This window comes from Oryza glaberrima, chromosome 3 (genome assembly GCF_000147395.1).
Source record: "Oryza glaberrima chromosome 3, OglaRS2, whole genome shotgun sequence".
Taxonomy (NCBI): domain Eukaryota; kingdom Viridiplantae; phylum Streptophyta; class Magnoliopsida; order Poales; family Poaceae; genus Oryza; species Oryza glaberrima.
Window position 1 is genome coordinate 34,614,030 of NC_068328.1, and position 15,306 is coordinate 34,629,335.

Consider the following 15,306-nt stretch of genomic DNA (forward strand, 5'->3'; position numbering starts at 1 on the left):
TCGGACGGTCCAGATGGCGCGGGAGGTTATGGCTGGCGTCTTCGTGCGGCGGCCGCACCACACCCACCCGTTGCGTTGCGGCGGCCTCTCTCTCTCTCTCTCTTTCTCTCCTCTCTCTCTGCGGCTGCGCGGTCTCCACGGCGCGGCGAGGCAGCGGCGGAGGGATGGTGGGCTCGGCCGCGTACTCCGCGGCGTCGGCCATCGTCGTGGTGATGGCCAAGGGCAAGGGGCGGGGCGGCAGAGGCGGCCCCTCTGGCGCCAACAAGGTCAGCTCATTCCTCCTCCCCTCAGGTACCAACAGTTTGGGTAATGGGTACAGTATGATCGAATTCAGCGCGGGGAGTTTGGATTGAACTGAATGTGCCTGTGAATGAACATTGCTGCAAGGGATTAGAGGAATTAGCAGTTACGAATCATTGCTTCACAAAATTCTGGGGCACCCACATGGAAGGGGAAAAACGGCTGCTGTGCGTGCTCAACCATGCAAAAAAAAAAGAGTTATTCATGAGGATTGAGTTATGTTTTTTTTGTTGTTGTATTAATCAGAACATTTAGTGTGGTACATTCTCAATTTAATAGCACATTTGTTGGATTATCAACAAATGGAAGATCTTGTATTGGACCCATGGGTAACAGGTCGGCTTTATGGCTTTGCGTCCTCACACATGACACGCTGCCTATTTATGTGTAGGTTTCTGAGCGACGGCCTCCTAGGATAACTTCCAATGTGAAGCAGAGCTTGAGGATTCTAAAATTTTGGAAGGTGCAAGCTTTGTTGCATTACCTTTTCTCTCATATGCTAAAATCTGTGATCTACTCTGCTGCACTTTGTATAAAGTCGTAGAACAGCATGTACCGAATTCATCAGGTGGGTATGGCCAAACAGGGGCACCCGAAGCATCCAAGATTAATCTTAGTTCTAACAGTTATTTACCCTTGTGTGTGCCTTTTGTATTCTTAAGCTTAGTTCTAACAGTTATGCCCTTGTCATCAGGATTATGAAAGGAGGCAAACAAGTGGACCTCAGCCTGCTACTCGGTACCGCAAAAAGAAAGTAATAAAAGAAGTGCTTCCTGATGACACAGACTTCTACGAGGATGCTTCTTCCACTCTTCACTAGTCAGGCTTGCCTCTCATTACATTATCAGGACCTCACTACATTTTTTGATTGGTGGTTCAATGAAATGCTGACATTGTTTTGTCAATTAATCTAGCACAAATCAGGGTTTGGAAATTGCTTCCCCGGTTATTCTTGTGGACGGTTATAATGTATGTGGCTACTGGGGAAAGCTTAAGAAGGACTTCATGAATGGAAGGCAAGAGATTGCAAGACAAATGCTCATTGATGAGCTAGTATCTTTCAGTGCAGTAAGAGGTTTGTTTGTAGTAGGAAATTAGATCCGTTACGTTTGGTCTCAAGCATGATTTCCTTAAAACTCACTTATGCTGTTTACTTAAGCTGTAGCTGTTGAAGCTGATAGATGTTAGTATACTCTGATTAGATGTTAGGTACTTCTTATCTCTATTAGAGCAAACACCAGTTCAATAGTGGCTTATAGTGAAAAAGGTAGTCATGGCTTACAAATGTATCATCTTGCCAAGTGGGGAGCATAAGTAGATGATGATTTGTTTTTATCTGCCGGTGGTGCGTAATTTCTTCTCAATAGCTATCTGATGTTCTCCCATTCCAGCATTCTTATATCATTTGTCATTGTCATGCTTGCAGAGATAAAGGTTGTAGTAGTATTTGATGCTGCAGCCTCTGGGCTTTCTACACACAAAGAAACCTATAAAGGGTGAGATAATATTGTGAGCTGATATATCTGTGGGAATTGTTACTTCAAGCAGTTTAGCCTGTAGCGAAACTTAACAAATAGATTTTACTTCATGGAATAGGGTTGATGTGGTATATTCTGGTGACTTGTCTGCTGATTCTTGGATTGAGAAGGAGGTAATGCTGATAAATTCTTATTCAGAACAAAGGATACCCCTAGTTGACCAGACATGTGCATTTACCGCAGTGCAAAATTCACACGTAGATTTAAATTAAGCAACAAAAGCTTTGATTTATGAAGCATGCATAACTGGATGTCTTTATGCCAGAAAATAGTTGGGTCCGTTTCACCAGCAGTAAGGCTCCAGTGGTGGGCCTTATACTAGTTATATTTTTATACCAACATTTCAAATACCTGGTGCTTATGCAAAAGAAGATCGGTAGAGCAAGCATAATTTATTCAAGGGTTGTACACTAATACTGATCTCAAGTGATGCACTCTTGGCTCTTACCTGCTGTATTTTCATCCATGGGCATTAATTTCTCATATTAACATGGTAACACTAAATTTCTGCGCCTGTGACATTTGAATTTTGAAGCAATGAGCTTCAAATTTCTGTATGAAAGCAAGATGTTTCTTTCTCTGATTCTTTGACCAACACAGGTTGAAGCTTTGGTGGCAGATGGATGCCCGAAAGTCTGGGTTGTAACATCTGATGCATTGGAGCAACAATTGGCACATGGAGAAGTATGTTGTCACCCTTTTGGGGATTAGCTGCTTCTATCATATCTGCCTGCCGTTAGACATTTTTGACCGGTTTATGGTTTAGAACTTTTATCTTTTTGTCATGTTCTGCAACATATTCTGAACTCACAGTAGCAGAAAACACATTTTGTATCCTATGCATTTAATCACCAAAATTTCCCAACGGGGGTCCGAAAAACACAAGTACTGGATGTTATATGTCCAAACTGAATATTTCCTTCAAAAGAGTAAAGGCAGGAAAGATAATTGATAATTGATATCTTGACATTTCCTTCAAAAGAGTTAAGGCAGGAAAGATAATTGATATCTTCAAAAGAGGAATGTATCAAACATGCATAATGTGAATCTCAGAAGTGAAACTTATATCTCCTATAGGATTTTGCTTTGTGGTTTTATCATCAAATGTTTTATTCTTGATGGTTAAAAGGTTGTTCCCACTGTGTAGGGTGCTCTTATTTGGAGCTCTAAAAGATTGGTCAAAGAGGTTAGTTCTTAATCTTTTTTATCCTGCACACATTACTTGCTCAAATAGATGCTCTTCACTTGAATATCTGATTACATGCATTGTGCTGGTATAGCATCCTTATTTTTGGACCAAATGTCTTGTTGTAACTATGGTACAAAATGTTTTATATTGTTTAAGCCATGCTGAGTAATCAACAAGATACAGATGGCTGACCTAGGACTTTCACCACCAGCCTGAGGCCTGGGACTAGAAGTCCAATGCGTTGCATTTTTTTCACTGTGATGCTCTAAATGTGACCCAATACATGCTGGGCTGCCCAGGGCTTGACGCCAAGTTGGGTCTGCCTGAGTAGGCTTGAATCTCCAATTCAAACAGACATACTGTAAATACGCTATTGAAAATTAAGCATAAGCTGAAAACATTACTTTGCAAAACTATGAAGTTTCTGATAAAACACGGGAACTCTATTGTTGCATATGGAGATTGCTTGACAACAAATTATTTCATCTTGTGGTTCTGCAGATAAAAGAATCAGAAAAGGAGCTTGATGAAGAGCTGAAGGAAACCAGGTTCAGAGTTCAAACTTTCCTACTTATTTTTTTTTCTCTCTAATGTGTTTATTTGAGCATTGCACTGAAAGTATTCTCCTCGAGCTGCAAAAGAAGAAAAGAATGATGCCACCAAATTATTTAAAAGAGAAGAAAATGCTAAACCTGTTTATATTTGGATTTCGAAATTGGCAGATCAACATCGTTGCAAGGGAAGCTTTTTCAGCACAAGCTGAAACCTAAAGTAGTGCATGCATTGAAAGATCTCCGGAATAAGCTTGAAGAAGAAGAGCGGAGAAAGAGGTGACTACAGATGGCTAACAACCGCACCTGGGCATGAACAAGTTTGTAAAATGGCTGACAACCTCACTTGCTGCCTTGCATTGGATCCGTAGGGCATTGACATGATGTAAGATAGGATCTGGTTTTTTGTAAAGACCCCGTTTGTACTTCGTAGAGAGAGGCTTCAAGAGGTTAGGCATGCTTTTGCATCAGAACAATTTTGCAAGCTGCAGAGAAGAAAGGCATGAACTGTACAACAATGTAAATATCAGCAGATTCCTCTAAATCAAGCTCAACTAACGAGATCTTGGCAGGAGATCAGTGCTCTGTTTACTTTATTCTTTTTGTTTCTTCGAAGGATGCAAGAAAGGAAGAATACATGTATGCGTATATGATTCTGGTTTTCAAGGAATGCTACTGTTTGTCATGAAACTCTCTACGATTATACATAGCGAAGACGGTAGCCAGCAATGCAGAGTTGCAGACAGAGCACTGGCTTGTCCTGTCCAATTAGTCAAAATCTATCCAAATCATCCATAATGGAGTAGCTAAACACAAACCATTCATCACATTCACACTGATATCGATGGATGAATGCAAGGTGGCTACCTCCAGAACCATCATTTAATCAGCAAAATCGACAACCATTCTTCAGTTTACCATTGGAACAGGTTCCTGAACAGAATTCGCCCTCACAACCAGTATTTGGGGAAAACATAACGAAAAATATCAACTGACCCCACAAAGAACAAGGGCCTGTTGATTTTATTATCAAGGTTTCCACCACAAATTAAGTTGTCCGAGTCTAATAAACATGAACAAAATAACGGGAGGCAGCTAGATGAGTAACAACACAACACAGCGGCTCAGCTCAGATAAGGCAGCCAACAATAGCACCATATGCTTCAGAGCACAGGGCATCACCATCTCTGCTTCCCTACCCTGTATGTTTTATCAGCACAACTTCAATCCTGTAAAGGTAATTCAGAGAATGATATTAGTAAGGTGCCACAGCAGAAGCATGCCTGCTAGAAAGAATTTGGAGCCACCACCCTCCAATCTATTTCAGATGGACCGACATACATAATACTACTGTAACTGGGAACCTGCACTATCTTACACTTCTCTTTTGACATACTGTGATATGGCTTGGTTTTCCAAAGTATGAATGGATACCATGATTTCAGCTAAAATTTCTAACAGTTTTTTGCTATTTGAGATTCTTATGAAAAACAGATCTTGGTTGAATTGCATATCCTACATTTGAATAGAATGCTACAGATACACTGATTATTTGCCACAGAGATAAACACCAATGTAGCACAACAACTTCAGTAAATGACTAGCGAGCTCTATGAGAGTCAAGAACAATGCTTGATTGATCAACTTTCAGTATAATGGAAGAGAAATGCATAGAGAAACTCTATTGTAACTACCAAGATTATGTCGAAATCGGATCCGAGAAGCTCAACTAGTGGACTCCTGAGCTGAAAAGTAAAATTGTACCTACAAGATCTATTCTTGGCCTTCAACTGCCTTTCTAGTCAAACAACATGACTAACCTGGTCTACTGCTATATGATTGAATTGCAATTTAACCAACAAGATGTAGATTTACTGGATGGTAAATCAAGAGACAGCAAGCAAAAGCAATGCATAATACCTCATCGTCATCATCGTCATCCTTCTTGATGCGAGTGGTTCCACCCTCTTTGCTAATGGGCAGCTTCATGTTCCCGAACGGAGTATCGACATCGATCTTGCCCTTGATGGTGTAGCCAGTGCCCCTCCCCCTGATCATGTCCCAGACAGCAGAGCCGAAATCCTTGGGCCTGAAGCTGAATGGGACCTGCATGGTGGTGATCCCTTGCTTCTCGATCGTTGCCGACTCGGTGAGCTCGGCACTGGCGACGCTGTCGTCGCCGAGCCACATCTCATACTCGAGCATGTTGAGGCCCAGGTCGAAGTCATTCTTGTTCTCGAGCTTGAGATGCAGCGTGGCGGTGGTCTCCTCGAAGGAGAACCTGTGGAACTTGATCTTCTCGACGTCGACGTCGGGCTTGTAGGGGATGGGGATCTCGCCGGACTTCTCGAGGGGGAGCTTGATCCTGCCGATGATGGGGACGTCGATGAGGAGGACGACCCTGACGAGGTAGGGGATGATGCTCCCGGGCTTGATGTCGTTATAGGTGCTCTTGATGTCGTCGTAGATGAGTGAGATGGGGATCTTGACGGTCTCCTCGCCATGGGCGTGGATTGTGCCGGCGTCCGGGATGAGGCCGGAGACGAGCTTGCGGCCGTCGCTCTCGATGAGGTAGTCGATGTCGACGAGCGGGATAGGGACCGGGTTAGGGTTCTTGATGAGCACGTCGACGACGAGGTCGGCGCGGTGGAGGCTGATGTGCGGGATGTGGACGCCGGAGACGTCGGCGGTGGGCTTGCCGAAGCCGACGGCCCCCTCGATCTTCTCCCCGATGTCGTGGATGAAGTCCTTCACCTTCTCCATGAATCCCCCGCCTCCTTCCTTCTTTTCGCCGCCGTCGTCGTCCCGGCGGTCCTTCCCGCCGCCACGCTCCGTCACCGTGGGGTTCTCCGACGAAGACGACATGCTCGCTAGCTTCAGGTAGCAACAACAACAAGCGATCGAATCAAGATCTCACAGCAAGATCAAATCAAGCAAACAGATCGCACGCCATTGCTAACTCCACAAGAATCACCAAAGACTTGATCACAAGAAAGATTGCTTTCTTTTCTCTTTCCTATTCTACACGGCTAGGCTACACACGGCAACAAGATCTGAGGCACAAATATCCTCCAAAACGAAGCGAGAGCAAGTAGAAAGAAACATAGATTGATTTTTTCTTACTTTACCTGTGGGTTGATGCGGAGATCTGGACGAAGCGAGTGGAGATCGCGAGCGGAATGGAGAAATTTAGAGAGAGAAGAAGAAGAAGCACGCGGAGAGATGAGCAGAGCAGAGCACGAGCTTATCGTGGAGCAAGTACGGCGTGGGGCCCACTTGCAGTGACACGAACGGACTGCCAGCTCAGCTATACTGTCGGCTGGACACGAAGTCAGAGGCAAAGCGAGAATTTTTTTCATTTTTAAATTTTTATTTTTTAATATTTAAAAAATATTATACCATCCAAAATATTTACATAAATGACCCCTGACACCTAAGTGGAGGGTGGCAAGGTGTGCGCATTTTGCACCGAGATATAATGCAATTTTCACCTTGTAAAAAATACAGTTTTCTAGTTTTTTTTATCTTGTCCGTCCCTCACATCACCCTACCGCCCTCGGGATCTACTTCTGTAAATGTTTTCGCCGTACAATATTTCTGTAAATATTAAAAAAATAAAAATTTAAAAATGAAAAAACTTAGGCAAAGCGAAGTGGCTGGAACCTTTACCTGGGCCAATCAAAAGCCGGTCCATTTGGCCCACTAACCCCGGCCCAACAAAAACCGGTTTAATGGGCCTCCATCTAAAAATCCTATCCTTATCTATCCACTGGACACGAAGGCAACACACCTCGCCTACCTCCACTCTCTCGCGCTCGCTCTCCAATGCCGCCACCAATGGCGCTCTCCATCTCCTCCACCGCCGCGGCGACCGCTCTCCTCCCGACTCTCCCGCCCTCGCGCTCGCGCCTGCGCGTCGCGCCGCGCAGGGCGGCGGCTCGGGTGGCGCGCGTGGTGTCGGCCGGATACGCCGCGGGGTTCTACGGCGGGGCGGCGGCTGCTGCCGGTGGCGAGGACGACGAGGTGGGGGATGAGGAGGGTTCGTCCTCGGGGTTCGGTGCTGGGCTAGGGATAGGAGGCGGTGGGCTTGGGATGTCGGCCGCGGAGGCGGCGCTGGCGCTGGAGGAGCGGGAGATGCCGCCGTGCCCGCCCGGGCTTCGCCAGTACGAGACCATGGTCGTGCTCCGCCCCGACATGTCCGAGGAGGAGCGCCTCGCCCTCATACAGCGTTACGAGGAGGTAAAAATCAAAATTACTAGTAAATAATTAGCTGCACTGACTAGGCGCCAATGCATTTGCTATCTGCTGCAGTAGACATGAATTTCCGAGGAAGATTTGTAGTGGCCAATGCATGAGAATTTTATCTTTTGCCAGTTTATGGTAAATCGGGCTGAATTTATGGCACACTGGTAAAACTCAAAATCACTACTAGTGGTAAATAATTAGCTGCATTGACTAGACGCCAATGCATTTTGGATTTGGGCTATGCTGCAGACCTGCTCCTGCAGTTGACATGAATTCCTAGGAAGGTTTGTACTGGCCAATGCATGAACTTGTTATCTTTTCCCAGTTTATGGTAAACCAGGATGAGTTAATGGCATACTTGTTTCTTATTAAAAATGCTGTCATTTGGCTCGTTCTGTCATTAACATTGCTTAAAATCATATATCAGTCATTGTAGGTGAAGCTGAAGCAAATCATTTTGTTGCAAATGTATACTTTCTGGTCAACAGCTACAGCCCCACATTATTTGCGTATGTCATAGTGGAGATACAGGAAGCATAAAATTGTTTCTGCTGTAGAACATACGTTTACTACAGAACCTACCAAAAAAATAGTTTTGTTATTATATATCCATCATTCCATCCCGCGCGCACAATCTCCTGCATTGTTTAGTAGGAGTAGTAGCAATCACCAGTTAACACGCATTCAAGTTTACCTTGGTCTTTTTTTTTTGTCCCATAATTGTCTTGGTTGATGATCAATCAAGCCTCTTGCCCATTCTGTAACCTTAAATTTGATGGTATCCTGAAGTGTGACTTCACTCCATAAGATGTTCACTTGCTACAAACCTATCTGCAATTTGCTTACTGATTTACTTATGGTGGTTTTTCGCATGTCTTGCAGCTCCTTGTTGCGGGTGGCGCCATGTATGTGGAAGTCTTCAACCGAGGAGTCATCCCACTGGCATACAGCATCAGGAAGAGGAACAGCAGGACTGGTTTGCCATCCACCTACTACGACGGAATCTACCTCCTTGTGACATACTTCACCAAGCCTGAATCCCTGGATGCTCTGCAAATGAGGCTCAATGCTGACGACGATGTCATCCGCTCAACCAGTTTCAAGGTCCGCAAGCGGAAAGCCTTTTAAGATCAGTTTCACCACCTGGACTCAGCTTCAGGTTTCCATGTTTTGGGGAATATGTTTATATCATACAAGAATCCTACTGCCATGGGAGGAGATTGGTTTTTCGCTGCAATCGTTGAGAAAAAATGTCGCCCTTTCTGTTGATAATTTAGAAGAAATTTGTCTTCCTTTTTTTTTCGTTATAGCACTGCTCTGATCTTACCTGGTACTCCTACACGTTAAGGGACATTGAACGAACACTTTTGTGGAGCATGGCCTGCTGGGGCCTCTGGAACAAGTTATGCTGTTAACAAAATCAGGGCTCATTTCCTGTACGCCATGGCATTTCATTTATAGGCTGCCTTACCGTGCTGATTGAAGATCTATTATTTGATGAGTTTTGATCATTTGTTTAACATCAAGACTACCAGGGCATTTAGCTGATAAGAGGGCAAAACACACTGATGGCTGGGAAAAACTAGTTTTGATTAACACAAAATCGTCTTTGGTACACCATAAGTATGATATAAAGTAGTATATGCTGGCCAACCATAGTAGGTCAGAAACAAATGCATACAGCACAGTCTGACGGCATCTATCCATGCTCCAGAGTTCTTCAGTAAAAGCTCAACAAACACAATATCTCGGAGGACCACAAGTATCATGTAGAAAAACCAGAATACTCCAAAATCAGCCATCATGGAGCACCAGATTCAGTATCTATCGTGGCGCCTGAAAATAACAACTGTCTAATGTTAGCTCCTAATGATATAAAGGTTTCCATATCAAAAGCAGATAATTTCATTGTGTTTCTTTGTCATTATACTGTCAAAAGTTTATGGTCGGAATAAATCGCTATACAAGAAAGGCAGAGAGAAGTGAGCAAAGAAACCATTGAACCATACCTGCGCTCCCTGGATCGAGAACGTTCCCTTCTCCTTGAATCATGGCCACGCGAACGGTCATAATCTCTATCCCGATCGCGATCATGGCGGCGGTCCCTATCGTGGCGCCTATCCCGATCACGATCATGGTCTCTTCTGCTTTCTCGAGGTTCAACTCTGTCCTTTCTTTCTGAATCTCTATCCCTGGATGCCTGACCATTGCGGTCCTTGCTGTATTCTCTTGATCTGATGAGCACAGCATGTACTTTCAGATTATGCTGACACTACATGAAAATGAAACTAGGATGGAAAAGCACATACCGCCTGTCATCTTCAGGTGCCTTCCTTCTTTTACTTCTCTCCTCCTGGAAGGCGGCATAGAATATTTTATAATGATAAAATCATGATATCAAGGCTCCAATTTGCATAGGAGGGAAACAGATAAAGGAAAAAAAGTAACATATATAAAAAAAAAAGGTGCAAGAGATACATTACGGTTAAATTGCTCCAGCAATTAATTTACAAACTTAGTACTTACAGTAAAAGATGGCAAAAGGAGTGCACTTTCAGAGTAACTTAACCGGTACTATTTATCACCATCTCTACAAAATATGGATCACCCAGCAGAAAACAATCTCCAGCTTCTGATCAACATAATACTAAGCAGATTATATGAGCAGCTTGACACAATTAAGTAAACATGATTGTCCATACCATGTTTTGCACACTCCTACGCTTACATTTGCAACTGTACATGACAGCTGTTGTTCCCATGGATAGGAGGGATGATTGGCACATGAGATTCCAATTATGCAACATTGACGAGATTCCAATTATGCAACATTGACTAGTTCCTGTAACGACTAGTGTAGTAGCCACTGTGCCCTCCAATGTGAGAAATGAAATAATATATAGAGAAGGTGAGAACCTGAAGGTTCTTCCTTGAGATAAGAAAACTCACAGATGCCAAAAGGCCCAAAACAGAGTAACTCTTTAAAGCAGTAAAGGGTACATAACATTCAGCACCTGATAAAGATGTACAAAATTTCCACCTTAACAAATTCAGAGAAAGCACAAAACCCACATACTTGGATCATAATGTACAAACAGAATATAAGGTCAAATAAGATTGTGTAGATTTCTTGGCTTTTTGTGATTATGCCTTTAGGGCAGTAGACATTTGGAATTCTAAATTAATTATCATTCCCCAAAAACTTTACTTGCGGTAAGTCGGGTATGCAAGAATGTACCTGTAGTTCTTTCAGTTTCTCACGAATCAGCATGTATCCCAAATGTAGCTTTCCTCCAAAATGGTCAGCAAGGCGTCGATCACTGGATACAATATAGCATGAGACATATTTCCTACCAAAGGTGTGAATTAAATATGAAGTTTCAGAACATTTTGGGAGCAAAAGGAGCTAAAAGGAATTACTTGTCGTAGACACTTAGAAATGCTCCACATATGTCACAGAGACGCAACTTCTGATCAGTCTACAAAATGAACCGGGAATACCATTACTCCATTAGCAATAGTACAATGTATAAACAACAGTAAGCCATACTTTGAAATAGAATTATAATATAAATGATAAATAGAAAATTCCAGTATGAAAATGAAAGCACCAACTAAAATTTTGAGATAGTACAATTATATATGCATAGAACCACTAAGTCACCACATTCTACGATATCAAGAAATTCACATCTACGAGTCTATCAAGAAATATATATATAACCGCAAGTTAGACCAAGTTCATTACAGTTTCGGTTTGCAAGCAAGAAAGCATCTAAATATGATGAATGGACATGGTAATTTTTAGAAAGAACTGAACTATGGGGATGGTGTTGCAAAAGATGTACTCCAAGATTATAGAATAATCGGCTTATCACTTTTCTAGTAACATATGTGCAAATGGCCAGACAATGATACATACCCCCTTGAGAGCAACAATAGCTTGCATGATAAGCATAAATTTCTTAATGCATAAAATATGAGTTTTCACTTAATAGCAGACTCTATCAAAATGTACAGAATTTTATAAAAATGTCCTTAAATACATGTCCAGGAAATGCATATTTTTTATCAGCATCCCAGTACAGAGTAAAATCTTAGAAAAAAAAAAAGCTCTTTAGCAACCCAAGTGTTGGGCAAAAAATATCATTGAATAACTAGTAGCAAACCAAGTGTGTCTAAGGCGACAATAAGCATTGCAGAATCTACTGGTCTTCAATAAAGAAGGCAAAGCTAGTGATAGCACTGTGTAAATTAATACAACAAAAATAAGTAATCAAATAAAATTAACCATGTTAGGATTAAACTCACAATTCGAACATCAGCAGCAGTATATTTAGTAGGATCCGAAGTTGGTTCCCTCCGTGCTGCCAACTGGTCATAGAACAACAGCAACAATAATGGAAGGCATTAGTCATGATCTACACAACCACAGAAAAATAGACAAAATGCCAACGTCCTAAAAAAATAAGAGTTATCATTTATGCTGCCAGCAATTGAAATGCTAGAAATTAACCAGTACTAGGCTGTGAAAGGATGGACACAATATAGTCAGTGTACATGACGATATCTACCTTTTTCAAAGCCTCTGCTTCTTCCATAACTTTCTGTGCTTCATCTACCATCCCTTGTTCACCTAACAAAAGGATGAGCAAGATTATATCACATAAACTTCTTTATGTCATTAAAAAACTACTAGCACCATAACCAATGCAAATGCTCCCTTCATCCCACTCAGTAAGGCGCGGTCAAACTTGGCATAGTCTTCAAGACAAATCTTTGACTTTAAATCATATACTATAATGTTTATAACAAAATCATAATAATATGAAAGTAAATTTAAATGATAGTCCAATTATTACTTTCATCAAATAAACTTTAATTTATAATAAACTATTTATTGGTCAAATATTTAAAGATTTGAATCTTAAAATGCATGTGCGCCTTAGTGAGTGGGACGGATGGAGTACACCGCAAAAATAGCATCTTAGCTTGAAAAGATTGGAGTTGATAAGTATAAAAGGGAAAAAAGGCACTGCTGCCTGACTAGCAAATAGTTCATACTGCTACTAGAAACTGTATGTGCTGTGAACTGAGTGAGTGAAACTGAGATAAACTACAAAAATAAACTATATCTTGGCCCTTGTAACTGAGCCAGTAACCTCACAGAAGAAAACAACCCGCATGCATACTACTTAGTAATAAAGTAGAGCGGTTCTTTTCATACCAAGCTCTTCAGCTTTCTTTATCTTTTCGTTGATCATTTCTTGAGTGCGAGCATCAGGGGGAGCAGGTGCTGGTACTGATGCCATTTGAGGTGTTGGAGTAGGCTGAGGTAATGAAGCTCTGTCCTTGTTAAAGGCATCAAGCAGGAGGGTAGCCTGCAACAAAGAAGAAAAATGCCAGTAGGATTAAAACTTTATTTACTATTAGTTACATGTGCTGGTATACACAAACTATGAGAATCGAGAGCACATATATTCAAGCTTTCAAAATAATACCTGCATGTCAGCCCTTTTAGATCTTAATTCTTCCACCACTTCCATGGTCTTGATTTTATCATCAGTTTTCCCTTCAAAATCTACATGTTGACGAGAAAGATTAAGTATTTTGGTAGTAAAACTTATAACTACGAACATATATGTGTCTAGATTCATTAACATCTATATGAATGTGGGCAATGCTAGAAAGTCTTATAATATGAAACGGAGGGAGTAATATGCTAGAACCCTTCTGTATGTTGACAAATCAAGTAAAGACTACGTTGAAACAAATTATCCACATCCGGACAAAATTACTGCTCATTGAAGTTGCATTTGATGAATGAGTGTTCAACATTGCAGTTAAGAGAATTTTTAGTGCATAATCCCTCTATAAACACCAACACTTGTACATATACAACAGTAACATCTAACTGCTTGGACAGTTAACCACATCTTCAAACCACCTTGATTAATCTTTTGAGAGTAAAAGCAACTAAAGGGTTTTTACAATTTAAAGTAGCTGTTAATTTAGGCCTAAAGAGATTAATAAGATGCTTTTACAATATCCCTGTAAACTGAGAGTGAATACTTTGAAAAGACAGTTAGCAGTCACCCTGTAGTTGATAGGATCACTGGAACCCTGTGTATACAAATATTGTATATACTCCTATAGAGGACTCCAATGGTGGTGGTGAATGGTGTCTGTCACCAGTCTCACCACCCACCACCACTGCCATGAGGGACCCTTACTGGTGAGTAAGTGAACTTCTCAATTTTTTGGGAACTATGTAGCTTGACGTAGATGTACAATTTTTTGGGAAATATTGATAACAATGGGGATATTATTGTTGTTGTTTAGGGGGCTTTAGAGTGTATGGTGGGGTTCTCTTTTTCAAATTCTGACGCAAAGCATGTGCATTCAGCTAGTGTATTTAAATATCGTTACCATAGGTATCAACTTCTTTCATTTTTTCCTTGATCTCCTTTGACAACTGCAACACCTCATCTGTCTGCAAATGTTAACAAGCAAGCAAGCAATTCAATTGAAGTTCTAGACAAATAAGTTTCGATGCATATAGTTGGATAAATACCTGAGTAACCTCAGAAACAGATATTGCAATAGCAGCCTTGGCATCCTCATCAGCAAGACGCTTCAGCGCCCTCTGAATTTTCCTCTCGCACTCCACGATGAGCCTGTCTATCATTTCCTCGAGTTCCCTATCATAATTTTCTGTTCCTTTTGCCTTTACTTCTTCATAACTGCGAACAGTTCAGGAAGGCAAAGACCACTATACTCTATACAGTAGAGTGCGGGATATTTTAAAAGGAGAAAGATGAAGTGTTCCATAAGTCAAAGGATACTCCTTCCGTAGCTGCAGCGAATGAACTTTGGGGCAAGGCCCGAGATCCATTTTCTGCCATGAATGAATTAGCCGATTAGTTAACAGAATCACAGCACGAAATTATCTCAAATGAGAGAACCTAGATTTTGATTCACACCAACGCAATAGGCTAATAATATTGATTTACACTCCGAACCCTAATCTACGGCCTGACCCCAAGCGCTTACCCACCAAATTAACCTCCCACAAAGAAAAAAAAACACAGAGAAGCATCATGGAGATGAGTGGATACTGGATACTGAGAGGGGGGAAGGTACCGTGAGCTGGAAGAGGTCGTGGGGGCAGAGGCCGGCGAGGAAGAGGCGGCAGACGTCGCGGTCGTAGTACTTGCGGCTGACCTCCCGCACGTCGCCGTTGCGGTTTGCCCCCATGAGCACGTCGAGCTGCTTCCTCATCGCATCCATGGCGCCAACCTACCTCCCCTCGACGCCCTAAGGGAGGAAATCGCGGGCGAGGTTGGGGTTTAGGGGTTCGCCTAGGGCTAGGGTTTCTGCCCAAATGAGCGAGCGGTAGGCGGCGAGACGCTCTCGGCTCTCCGACTCCAACCCAACCAGGGTGGGGAAGACGACGTCCGGTTGTTTTATTCGGATGGGCCTC

At 42.3% G+C, this 15,306-nt stretch overlaps 4 protein-coding genes across 11 annotated transcripts; 2 read left to right on the top strand and 2 right to left on the bottom strand.

The window, feature by feature from the left end:
* Positions 1 to 68: 68 nt before the first annotated feature.
* On the top strand, positions 69 to 4,152 carry LOC127766699 (uncharacterized). Its single transcript, XM_052291822.1, has 10 exons — positions 69 to 266; positions 692 to 763; positions 995 to 1,119; positions 1,215 to 1,375; positions 1,727 to 1,796; positions 1,897 to 1,951; positions 2,439 to 2,522; positions 2,986 to 3,024; positions 3,529 to 3,575; positions 3,750 to 4,152. Exons 1-10 carry the CDS (start codon positions 165 to 167, stop codon positions 3,859 to 3,861), a joined length of 867 nt encoding a protein of 288 aa, XP_052147782.1. The 5' UTR covers positions 69 to 164; the 3' UTR covers positions 3,862 to 4,152.
* A 401-nt stretch (positions 4,153 to 4,553) lies between these two features.
* On the bottom strand, positions 4,554 to 6,851 carry LOC127766698 (uncharacterized). Of its 2 annotated transcripts, none has more exons than XM_052291820.1 (3): positions 6,707 to 6,851; positions 5,499 to 6,452; positions 4,554 to 4,807 (listed from the first exon to the last, which is right to left on the bottom strand). In XM_052291820.1, exons 2-3 carry the CDS (start codon positions 6,441 to 6,443, stop codon positions 4,802 to 4,804), a joined length of 951 nt encoding a protein of 316 aa, XP_052147780.1. In that variant the 5' UTR covers positions 6,444 to 6,452; positions 6,707 to 6,851; the 3' UTR covers positions 4,554 to 4,801. The 2 variants fall into 2 exon arrangements, with proteins under 2 accessions (XP_052147780.1, XP_052147781.1); XM_052291821.1 differs by having other exon boundaries at positions 6,702 to 6,836.
* A 511-nt stretch (positions 6,852 to 7,362) lies between these two features.
* Positions 7,363 to 9,262, top strand: LOC127766701 (30S ribosomal protein S6 alpha, chloroplastic). The gene is made up of 2 exons (XM_052291824.1): positions 7,363 to 7,817; positions 8,706 to 9,262. The coding sequence occupies exons 1-2, from the start codon at positions 7,404 to 7,406 to the stop codon at positions 8,949 to 8,951; spliced, it is 660 nt and encodes a 219-aa protein (XP_052147784.1). The 5' UTR covers positions 7,363 to 7,403; the 3' UTR covers positions 8,952 to 9,262.
* Positions 9,263 to 9,389: 127 nt separating this feature from the next.
* On the bottom strand, positions 9,390 to 15,255 carry LOC127766695 (uncharacterized). Of its 7 annotated transcripts, none has more exons than XR_008016277.1 (14): positions 14,967 to 15,255; positions 14,669 to 14,721; positions 14,398 to 14,566; positions 14,253 to 14,316; positions 13,325 to 13,404; positions 13,051 to 13,204; positions 12,398 to 12,459; positions 12,135 to 12,197; positions 11,244 to 11,302; positions 11,062 to 11,143; positions 10,552 to 10,837; positions 10,350 to 10,455; positions 10,133 to 10,176; positions 9,962 to 10,057 (listed from the first exon to the last, which is right to left on the bottom strand). XR_008016277.1 is itself a non-coding variant. In XM_052291816.1 (13 exons), exons 1-13 carry the CDS (start codon positions 15,111 to 15,113, stop codon positions 9,641 to 9,643), a joined length of 1,221 nt encoding a protein of 406 aa, XP_052147776.1. In that variant the 5' UTR covers positions 15,114 to 15,255; the 3' UTR covers positions 9,390 to 9,640. The 7 variants fall into 7 exon arrangements, 1 of the variants encoding a protein (XP_052147776.1); XR_008016276.1 differs by having other exon boundaries at positions 10,350 to 10,470; XM_052291816.1 differs by lacking the exons at positions 10,350 to 10,455; positions 10,552 to 10,837 and adding an exon at positions 9,390 to 9,659 and having other exon boundaries at positions 9,833 to 10,057.
* Positions 15,256 to 15,306: the final 51 nt, after the last annotated feature.